The 12099-nt window shown below is 39.1% G+C and overlaps 1 protein-coding gene across 3 annotated transcripts in view; it reads left to right on the top strand.

The window, feature by feature from the left end:
- The first annotated feature begins 11182 nt into the window (after positions 1-11182).
- Positions 11183-12099, top strand: part of dpysl2a (dihydropyrimidinase like 2a) — a 35274-nt gene continuing 34357 nt past the window's right edge. For 2 of the 3 annotated variants that reach the window (XM_013136695.4, XM_020052959.3), the window contains exon 1: positions 11198-11564. In XM_013136695.4, coding sequence (XP_012992149.1) covers positions 11523-11564 — 42 coding nt within the window. In that variant the 5' untranslated portion in view covers positions 11198-11522. Of the gene's footprint in view, positions 11565-12099 lie in introns of all 3 variants that reach the window. The other variant, XM_010875957.3, reaches the window with a different exon arrangement.

The raw sequence follows: 12099 nt of genomic DNA, 5'->3' as shown, positions 1-12099 counted from the left end.
TGTTTCTGGGTCAGACAACCATGATACTAAATCTTTTAGTGGATTTGGAAAGGTGCTTTCCTCTTGTGCTATTTTGGTGCCTGCAGGGTTAATGTCTTTTGTCTGTGACACAGATTCAGAATATGACCACCACAGGATATGCACGTCTTGTGGTCCCAATGGTGAAGGTAGGAAACTCTGAAGTGTGGCTTAAGTCCCATACTCAAATAGCATGGTTACAGGTTGCTGAGATGGTTTCACAGGGGAAACAAGCAGTCGTTTTTCAGGATTACGGATTGTCAGGAAGTGGATGTATCAGGATGTTCTCATGAGTTTACCCCTATTTGTGAGGCCTCAGTCCTGGCTTTGGGGCTCTTGCAATTTGAGTGCCCTAATCTTTCTGATCATCAGGTGGTGTAAGTGAGAGAACTTTTGAATAGGTATGCAGATTTCTTTACTCTTCTAGAACGCCTCCACTACATCTTGGCTTTTTAGTGTTGGCTAATTTTTTTTAAATTCTAAACAAGGACGTTTAGTATTTTATTTTATAAAATTTCTATCAACACTTTGTAAACATTTAGTCACATATATGTATAGAAAATTTTCCCACCACTATAATGGGGAGGGCACCTCATTGATTAATGCATTTTATCCCCTTGCAGACTAGTGTTGGAATTAGAGGCTTTTCTGACACAGTTTCACAGCTCTGGTGCCAATTGGTGGAGGAACAGGGCAATCTTGGTATGTAACATTGAGTAAAAACACTATATAATTGTTTTAATTGAGAACCATTTGTTAGATTTGAGTACAATATGACATTTAAAATATTGGTATAATGCTCTGATGAACCCACGTAACTGTTCTACTATTGTGGATTATGCGGTTAAAATACAATCAAATACTTTCCTTGCTGCTACCTAGTCAAACATGTTTTTAGTCTCTCCTGATCTATCTGAAGTTAACAGTGGACTTGATCAACCAAGACGGGAATTGGCTACTGGTCACAACTTGTTTTGGTTGGTCGTATGAGATTACTTGGGAGCTGTGCAAGATTAATAGGAAAAATACTATATTTGAATTGTGTATATAGGCAGTAGAGGGACAATATTGAGACTACATTTAATGAAGGATCCGATGTGAGGAAGCAGGATACCATGGCACGCACCTGCATGTCTGCTAGTATAGGGGTAGACAAAGTGTTGATTGAGTTACATACCAATAAAGAGAAGTGAGGCAGTTCCAGTGATTGACATACATGCCCTTGCCTTAAAAACATTTAAGCTACATAAACAAATAGATTGTGATTTTTCCCCTTGCCACCCTTGTGACACTGTTAATCAACACTGTTATTTAACAGCACAAAATATATGATTGTCTAAGTCAGTGGTTCTCAACCAAGGGTACTAAGACCCCTGGGGGTACTTGGCCTCTCCACAGGGTGTCCTTGAAAACATTAATGACACCATAGGCTTACTAGTGAAATTAACATGAGGGGGTACTTCAGGGGTGCTCCAAGCAGTGCAAAATATTTTGTGGAGTACAGTGACTGAAAAAGGTTGGGAGCCACTGGTCTAAGTGTTGAGAACCACTCCCTTTGCTGTCTTCTGTTGATACTCGTTTCATCAGTGTACGTCAAGCATTATGTTATCAGTAGTCTGAATTAATTGTCTTGCTGTTGCCACGTGGAATAATCATTTCAACCTTATAGAACCAGTGATTATGAACAACAAAACAATGGGAAACCAGACCATTTAATTAATTTTGAATTTTGAAGAACAAACAATCATACAATATACACCAATCAGCCATAACATTATGACCACCTGCCTAATATTGTGTAGGTCCCACTTTTGCCGCCAAAACAGCCCTGTCCCATCGAGGCATGGACTCCACTAGACCTCTGAAGGTGTGCTGTAGTATCTGGCACCAAGACATCAGCAGCATATCCTTTAATTCCTGTAAGTTGCGACGTGGGGCCTCCATGGATCAGACTTGTTTGTCCAGCACATCCTACACATACTCGATTGGATTGAGATCTGGGGATACCCCACAAGGGCTGCAGTTTTGGAGATGCTCTGACCCAGTCCTCTATTCATCACAATTTGGCCCTTGTCAAAGTCACTCAGATCATTACACTTGCCCATTTTTCCTGCTTCTAAGACATTAACTTTGAGGACAGAATGTTCACTTGCTGCCTAATATATCCCACTCACTGACAGGTGCCATGATTTTGAGATTATCAGTGTTATTCACTTCACCTGTCAGTGGTCATAATCTTATGGCCGATCAGTGTATTTTATAATTTTATAATACAATAACAATCTGCTACATACAATTGAATTCATTTAATTTTGAATGAGTTTAATTTGAATGAGTTTTTATTTTTACAAATATACACTCACCTAAAGGATGATTAGGAACACCATACTAATACTGTGTTTGACCCCCTTTCGCCTTCAGAACTGCCTTAATTCTACATGGCATTGATTCAACAAGGTGCTGAAAGCATTCTTTAGAAATGATGGCCCATATTGATAGGATAGCATCTTGCAGTTGATGGAGATTTGTGGGATGCACATCCAGGGCACGAAGCTCCCGTTCCACCATATCCCAAAGATGCTCTATTGGGTTGAGATCCGGTGACTGTGGGGGCCATTTCAGTACAGTGAACTCATTGTCATGTTCAAGAAACCAATTTGAAATGATTTGTGACATGGTGCATTATCCTGCTGGAAGTAGCCATCAGAGGATGGGTACATGGTGGTCCTAAAGGGATGGACATGGACTGAAACAATGCTCAGGTAGGCCGTGGCATTTAAACGATGCCCAATTGGCACTAAGGGGCCTAAAGTGTGCCAAGAAAACATCCCCCACACCATTACACCACCACCACCAGCCTGCACAGTGGTAACAAGGCATGATGGATCCATGTTCTCATTCTGTTTATGCCAAATTCTGACTCTACCATCTGAATGTCTCAACAGAAATCGAGACTCATCAGACCAGGCAACATTCTTCCAGTCTTCAACTGTCCAATTTTGGTGAGCTCGTGCAAATTGTAGCCTCTTTTTCCTATTTGTAGTGGAGATGAGTGGTACCCGGTGGGGTCTTCTGCTGTTGTAGCCCATCCGCCTCAAGGTTGTGCGTGTTGTGGCTTCACAAATGCTTTGCTGCATACCTTGGTTGTAACGAGTGGTTATTTCAGTCAAAGTTGCTCTTCTATCAGCTTGAATCAGTCGGCCCATTCTCCTCTGACCTCTAGCATCAACAAGGCATTTTTGCTCACAGGACTGCCGCATACTGGATGTTTTACCCTTTTCACACCATTCTTTGTAAACCCTAGAAATGGTTGTGTGTGAAAATCCCAGTAACTGAGCAGATTGTGAAATACTCAGACCGGCCCGTCTGGCACCAACAACCATGCCATGCTCAAAATTGCTTAAATCACCTTTCTTTCCCATTCTGACATTCAGTTTGGAGTTCAGGAGATTGTCTTGACCAGGACCACACCCCTAAATGCATTGAAGCAACTGCCATGTGATTGGTTGATTAGATAATTGCATTAATGAAAAATTGAACAGGTGTTCCTAATAATCCTTTAGGTGAGTGTATATGGCCCATTCAAACATCAGTGCTTCAATAATGTCACCTGACTTGTCGTTTTAAGCTGATGATTGTGGCCATGATGCATCCATAGAAGTGCAGAAAAAGAAGGAAGGAGGAAAATAGCATGTCCATAAGAGTAGTGGCTTAGCGGCTGCGGCTACTACTTGTGTCATGAATCTGAATAGCTTAGCAGCTATGTCTATTACTGAATATGACAGTTTCTATCACAAGAAAGCACTATCCCTAACCTGGACCATCATGAACCTCTGACACCAGACAGAGGTTAAGAAGACATTGATTCATTTCCATCATGTCATTCTTCCAACATTACGCATTTTAAATATAATGACGCCAATAATGATTATGATAGTAATAGCGACAGTGCTATTGATTGCAAATTAGCAATGGCTCCACCAGGAAAGCGACAGAATATAATGTCTGATCCGAGTATATGTGGCCCTCTCCCAACTGATAGATAAGGAAAGGTGCAGCATAGTGAGAAAAGGTATATGCACTTGATTGATCATGATTAAGAAACTGTACACTTGAACAAAATGGCTAAGTACTTTGTGCTTCACTGTAGTCATAGCTGTAGGCAGTTATTTTTTAACTAATTGATTAACTCTACTGAAACGTGCAGCAATTTTAGTGTCTTTGGAATTCCTATTCAACAATAAAGAAAGAAGGTATTTTTAAAATGTTGTCAGTATGGCTTTGATAAAGACAATTGGTAAAAAATAGATCATGTTGGGGCCTCAACCAGCCTCTGCCTAGGACCCCCAAATCTCAAAAACTGCCAATGTTCACCTGTATATTATGACAAGCCACGAAATACGGAGAATACTGTGAGAATAGGTTTGTAATAATTTCCTTTTGTATGAGGTGCACTGCTCTTGCTCTTCTATCTTTAGCTGGTGCCATATTTTATTTTATTTTTGTTAAGCAGCATTCTTTTCCAGTGCAACTTACAACAATCACTAAGCACATACATTTTCATACTGGTCCCTCTGGGAATTGCACCAACAACCTAGGCATTGCAAGCACTGAGCTTGATCAGCTGAGCCACAAAGGGAACCATCTTCTGAACAGTAGGTTGGAAAATTAAGTATTGTATTGTTTTAATATCTTTGACAGAAGAATTCAAGCTCAACATGTGAACCATATTCCTTCAAATAATGTTGGTATAAATAGGATTTTCAAAAACTCATGTATTGATGGACTTTATTTACTGAAGGACTTTATTTATAAATTATACTTTTTTTGCCATAGTCTACACACATACTTAAATAACAAAGTATTTCGATCTGTTAAACACATCTTTGGTTACTTCATGATTCCATGTGTGTTATGTAATCGTTTATTTGTCTTCACTATAATTCTACAGTGTGGAAAAAAGTCAAAATAAAGAAATACCCTTGAATGAGTAGATGTGTCCAAACTTTAGACAGGAAGGCTACTGTATGTAGTTAACCCTTTCCAGCCTGAGCGGAATGTTCCATTTCTTTATTGATCAAGAGCTGCTGTTGTAATAATCTATTTTTTTTCAAATGGCACAACTGTAATAATACCACTGACTTTTGTTGAACATTTATTTGTTTACGTTTTTTTCTATTTGTATTAATTACAATGCCAGTACTGTTTTGGTGATGTCTTGTATTTCTATTTTAAACATTAAAATGTATTTAAAAAAACATACATGGCTTATTGTGCGACTCTTATTTTGAAATTGGGTACTGTGTGTATACACTACGGTTGATGTGACAAAAGTAGGAAAGAATGAAATACAAGGGAGTAGAGGAAACGGTTAATGTCACACTGGTCTTCCCATAGTGTATATTATCTTACTGATAAGGCACTGTATTTTTTTCGGTATAGTAACGGAGTTTAACTTTTAAGAATATATTGTTACAAAGTGAAATTAAATATTCTCAGTTTTCTCATGCCCTAGTGTGGTTTAAGCCAATTGGAGAAAAAAAAAACCCACTTCCCTCTTAAGCATAATTATCACGTCACGATCAATTTTGATGAGGTAATAGTCAACAATCTCCATAGTCAAAACCCCTTTATTATTACATTCAAAATATGCTCTCCCCAAGACATCCAGGTCGGTCCAATGTTCTGGATGATGACGTCCAGGTCGTTCCTGTCTTTTTAGACAGCAACCTCAGCTCGTCTCGCGTCTCGCTATATCCCTCAACCCCCAGATCCCATCCCGCTCAACATCACTAAGCGTCCCGGTCCCTCTTGCTCAACATCCAATAACATCAGTCAGCTCTGATCCTGCTCGACATCCCCCTCAACAACACTCAACAACGCCCATCCATCCTACTCTGCATCCACTCGAGGGCTCCCCCTAGCGACGACATCCAGGTGACAGTAGGCTACTTGGTATATACTAAAATTGATCATCGTTCAGTCAATTGAAAGATTAAAATGAAAGACTCACATACACATACAGCTATAGTTTCAAAAAAAGAATTACACGATGTGGCAAAACAATTACTCATTGAATAGGCTACAAAGCGGTAACAGCCTACCTTATCGGTATTAAAGATTATAATATGCATCCGGATGCAGTAGCAACGTGAACATTTCTGAAATCATTGTTTCATAATCAAACTCAAAAGCAATGCATTCGCATATATTCGGAATGTTTTTTTAATTATGAGAAAATCCTGCACACAGATTAACCACGGTCAGACAATAATAGACAGTGTTCATATTTCATTTTTGCACTTGGTAACTTTGCGCCAGTTTACATTTGAGTGTTCATCATGAGATAAAAAAATAAATTTCCTTCTTTATACTGATTATGGATGGGAATTTACATATTTTATTCAATAATGTGTTTTTGGTATCTCTTCTGTGTATTGAACATGGTCTTGTAAGGTGGTTGTGTTGTATTGGGCAATACGTGTTCTTTTTTTTCTTTTTTTTTACAAAAACACCACCCCTAGCGTTTGAAGTCAATCAATCAATACATTTTATTTATAAAGCCCTTTTTACAACAACAGTTGTCACAAAGTGCTTTACAGAGACACCCGGCCTTTAACCCCAAGGAGCAAACAACAGTAGTGTTGAATTTCAGTGGCAAGGAAAAACTCCCTAAGAAGGCCGAATTTTAGGAAGAAACCTAGAGAGGACCCAGGCTCAGAGAGGTGACCAGTCCTCTTCTGGCTGTGCCGGGTGAGATATTAAGAGTCCAATTGGAATAATAAATACATTTATCTGGGCTAAATCCAGAGTCTATTTAAAATTAGACTAGGTCAGAAGTATGACCAGATGGACAAGGACAGGGACAGCAACGGGCCCCCCAAACCAGGTACTCCGCAGGTGTGGACCAAGACCTCATGTCCTCCTAAAGTTAAAAACGTTTCAGAAAATACATTCATCATATCAACAACGATTTATAGTGGAGAAGGAGAACTTTGTGGGGAAGGAGAACTGACCCAATCCCCCAGCACAATAATATAGCAGCGTAAGACCTAGAAACTGAGACAGAACTGAGACAGAAGTCTCTGTAGCAAAACTAAAGCCATGTTTTCTTTTATTGATTACAAGTAACAAAATATACAATGATACATTACAACAACACAGTATACAAGTAAATACAAATACAAAGCCTATTACACACAGGGGTATACATAGTCAAAGAAAAATACCCAAGGCCTCACAAGTATTAAGTTTTCTTTTAGAATGATACTTTTTAGTAATTTGTAGTGAAGACTTGGATGGAAAAAATGAATTTCTGGGCCAACACGCCCCCATGTGTACCCTCCTGAACGTCCAGTGTCACTGTAGTGCCATCTGATTCTTCTGCAGGATCAATTCAAATATAAAAAGTGTGAGCATGGTTGAGAACATAAACCCTAACCTTAACCCTAGTACTAACCCCGACGTAAATCAATGTTACATTATTTATTCATTTAGCAAACACTGACATCCTATTGACCTTTTAAGTATGTTCTGTGTTCTGGAAGAAAAATACTTTTTTCCATTTGCCAGCTTGAGATTTAGTCTAGCAACCCATTGGTTAGAAGACATATGGCATAAACACTATGATTCCTGCTGCCTGTCTGCTGCCTTCTGATAATTAACCAGTAAAGAAGGTTATACTTAGTGTATTTGTTTTTTTAATTTGATTGGCTGATTCAAAGAATGGGCAGAGTTGCTTAAACCTAGATGGAGTTTCCTAAACATCAGCCTGTGAGGCAGAAAATGCTGTGGGAAATAATTAAGGAGCTGGATAGAATTTTGCTGCCCTCACAGTTTATAATTCAGTCTTTTAGTAGAATGAGAGCCAAAAGAAGAACAGGTCAGGAAAAGAGAGGGTAGAACGCTGGTACTACAACAACTCAAGCCCATTCCTCACAAATTGCCACCGAATGGCCCCCTAGAAATGATGCAGCCTTGCTTGAGAGTGGTTTGTTGTTCTGTTTTGATTCTCTTCAAACCTCTTCAGTATAATAAAACTACCTCCAGGCCTTAAACCCGTGTCCTGTATCCATTCCCTCTTTACAGTATATTCCTTTATAGTATCCTATACTGCTAGCCTTGTGGTCAACACTTGAATTGAATGGCATAGATAATGACGCGTGTGTAGAATACATTTGTAATTGTAAACCCAATTTGCCAGCATGTAACCAGTGATTTGTATATGAAGGGAGAGCAGAGAAATTAGCTCTAGAAGGCAAGACCTCTGACTCTGACTCTGGCTGCACCATTGGCCTCTACATCTGTATAAACATCTAATTAATGTCAGTCAGCTTGTGAGCAGTAACAGATTCTGTTAGCTATTTAGCAACAAGAAATTACAATCAATATGTTATGCACACTTTCACAGCGATTGCATTAACATAACATTGCTTAACGTTTCTTTTTTCTCTCTCCCAAAAACATTAAAAACAGTGTTGTCCAATATAATTCAGACATTTTTAAAGCCATACAGAACATTAGCATAATTGTATCCAAGTAGAAATAAGGTTCTCAGTGTTTCAGGTAGAATGGAATAATATGATACATCATACAAGTAGTCTACCTAGAGCTTTCTCATAACTTTCCCCATATTACAACACAACCAGTCATTATGTTTATATCTGAGTGCCAGTCACATCAGGAGGTACTCTTGTTGGCTACCTGGATGCGTTTAATCACTTAATAATTCCAGCATGAAGACAGCGCAGCACTGTGAACCCACAAATTGATGACTGGAAAGAGATAGGAAAAAAAGGCCAAGGGTCATTAGGCCAATGACTCATGTAGCCTTACTGAGTAAATGCCCTCTCTATCTATCGATCTCTGTATTCTATCTAGACAACATATTAGTTTCTTGTTGAACAACAATGCAATTTGGATATGTAGCCAATTTCCTGTTTTCAGGCAAATTTGCTAATATTCTTGCAATAACATCATACAGTGGTGTAATTACTTTATTTGGTGTTCTGTTTTCATAGGTTGTCATGTGATTGCATTTCTGTATCTTTTGGTTCTGCAACTCAACATTGTATACAATCATGTTTCCAAAAAAACTGGGACATTGCATAAAATGCAAATTAAAACAGAATGCAATGATGTGCAAGTCATTTATCCCAATATTTAATTGAAAATAATATAAAGACAACATATCAAATGTTGAAAATTAAATACATGCCCATTTTGAATTTGATGCCAGCAACACATTTCAAAGAAGTTAATACAGGGTCGTGTTGACCAGTGTGTTGCAGCACCTCTTTTAACAATACTCTGTATGCGTTTGAGAACTGAGGAGACCAAGTGCTGTAGTTTTAAAAGTGAAATGTATTCTCATTTCTGCTTTATATAGGATTTCAGATGCTCCACAGTTCAAAGTCTCCTTTGTTGTATTTTTCATTTTATAATGCGCTAAATGTTTTCAATGGGTGACAGTTGTGTACTGCTGACAGGCCAGTTTAGCACCCGGACTCTTTTACTATGGAGCCATGCTGTTGTAATATGTGCCAAATGTGGTTTGGTGTTGTCTTGATGAAATAAGCAAGGCCTTCCCTGAAAAAGATGTCTGGATGGCAGCATATGTTGCTCAAAAGCCTGTATATATTGTTCAGTATTAATGGTGCCTTCACAGATGCGCAAGTCACCCATGCCATGTGCACTAATGCACCCCCATACCGTCACAGATGCTGGCTTTTGGGTTAAAAGTACTTTGTGCTGATAACAAGCCGGATGGTCTCTCTCCTCTTTAGTCTGGAGGCCATGGTGTCCATGATTCCCAAAAAGAATTAAAAAAATTGCTGTGTCAGGCCACAGGACGGTTTTCTACTTTGTCTCAGTCCATCTTAAATGAGCTTGGGCCCAGAGAAGGCAGTGGTGTTTCTGCATCTTGTTTATGTATGGTTTCTTCTTTGCATGATAGTTTAAACTTGTGGATGCAGCGATGTACTGTGTTCACAGACAACGGTTTTCGAAAGTGTTACTGAGCCCTACAGAATCGTGTCCGTTTTTAATGCAGTGACGTCTGAAGACCTGAAGGTCACGGCCATCCATACTGGTTTTCGGCCTTGTTCCAAGTGTAGAGATTTCTTTGGATTCTCTGAATCTTTTAATGATATTATGTACTGTGGATGATGAGATCTCCAAACTGTTTGCAAGTTTACGTTGAGAAATGTTATTCTTAAATAGTTGCACTATTTGCTTGTGCAGTCTTTCACAGAGTGGTGAACCCCTCCCTATCTTCGGAAAGACTCATCCTCTCTGGGACACTCTTTTTATACCCAATCATGTTACCAACCTTTTGACAATTAACCTAAGTAGTTGTGAGATGTTCCACCAGGTTTTCTGTTTTAGCATTAAACAACTTTTCCAGTCTTTTGCACAACTTTTCCACAAATGTCTCAGTTTCAACATTTGTTGTGTTGTTTTGTATTATTTTCGATTGAATGTAGAGTTTAAAGAATTTGCACATCATTGCATTCCGTTTTTCTTTACACTTTACACAGTGTCCCAACTTTTTCCCCCTCATTTTTAACATTGTGACACATTCTCACAATCAAATGTGCCTAGGGCTCTGCATCACCTGTCTTTGGTTTGGACCAAACGTGATGGTGCTCAGCCCCATTAACCTCTGTCCCAATTCAACCCCTGATTATTAGAGGACAGCTTGATTTAGACTTCATAGTTAACAACCCTTAAGCTCTCTGGCGCCCAGGTTCCTCATGCTTCATTCCACCCCTTTAGGTATTTTACAATTATAATTTCACAATACAATCAAAAGCTATGAATATTGTTGCGTTAGCAATGCCTCGCAATGTAAGAATGAGGGTGCATTTGTAAATGAAAATCCTTTCTTACTCTATTTCCCCTGAATAAAAAAAAACACTCAAAATAGCCACATTTCCTAAAGATACGCTTTTCGTTCATAAAAATACTTACCCACAATGTTTCCAGTACATTCTTTTAAAGTGATTTTTCTAAAACCAAATTAGAATCCTTTGGGCAACTTAGAAGCTTTCTAACTCAAAATGTCCATTAATGTTTCAGACCAGTCATGAAAATTAGCATCACCGTCTCTCCTATCCTCCGGACTTTGCTTGCAGCAGGTGACTTTGAGTGAGTAAGATCGAAGGAGGGCGCGGTATTGCGCATGCACGGTTGCGTGGCCTAGATCAGTAGTTGTCTACTCTCTCCCTTGGTGACTACCGAGACAGTCTCAGCATCGGAACGTGAGGAAAGGTTGTCAAACGTTTTCGTTTTTTTCAACAAACCTTGTTTGAAAGGACGGAGAAAGCTGTTTAGCACATTTAAATTAAGTTTTGTTGCAGGTGAGCGCTGAGACAGAATTGTGTTTCGGCGTCGACTGGTCTCATCGCATCTGAACATCCATTCCTTTCATTCCTGGCGATCCAGCTAGCTAGCATCACTGAGGTGGCCACCATAATCGAGCAGGCTGACAACGCACATCAAAGATGTCGGGTTACCAAGGGAAAAAAAATATCCCTCGCATTACAGTGAGTACAATTTGAAATTACCATAATTTTACAAAACTGCTATGTACAATCTAGACCAATGCATGACTAAACATGCTAGCAGTGGGGATTAGATAGTTAGCATAGTCTAACTGGGGTGGAGGAAGGGCGGAATTGGGGAATGAAGTAGTCACCCCTTGCAAGGCAAAAATGTCAATTTAAGTTAATTGGTCGTACATGAAACACATTGTTGCCAGTTCATGACATGTCATTGAATTGCTACACTCGTTGGCGTGTTAATTTTATTTTGTGCATGTGAGGTTTTGCAGCAACTTCAGTTTATTGGTGTGCTATTTTGTAGCCACTCAGTAACCTACCATGTTAGACAATATATAGCTTATGCCGTAGGCTCAGGAAGAAGAATGTATGAGTGGGACTATGGAAACATGTCCCATATTTTCTTATCCATCCGTGTGTTCAAATTAAATTCAGATTATATTCTATGATGAATTTACTATTGTTTTCCTGTTTATTTAATAGGAGGGTGGGTGACGTTTGGGGAATGAAGACAGAGTAC

The sequence above is a fragment of the Esox lucius genome, chromosome 13 (genome assembly GCF_011004845.1).
Source record: "Esox lucius isolate fEsoLuc1 chromosome 13, fEsoLuc1.pri, whole genome shotgun sequence".
In the NCBI taxonomy this organism is placed as follows: Eukaryota; Metazoa; Chordata; class Actinopteri; order Esociformes; family Esocidae; genus Esox; species Esox lucius.
This window is presented reverse-complemented; position numbering and strand designations above follow the sequence as displayed.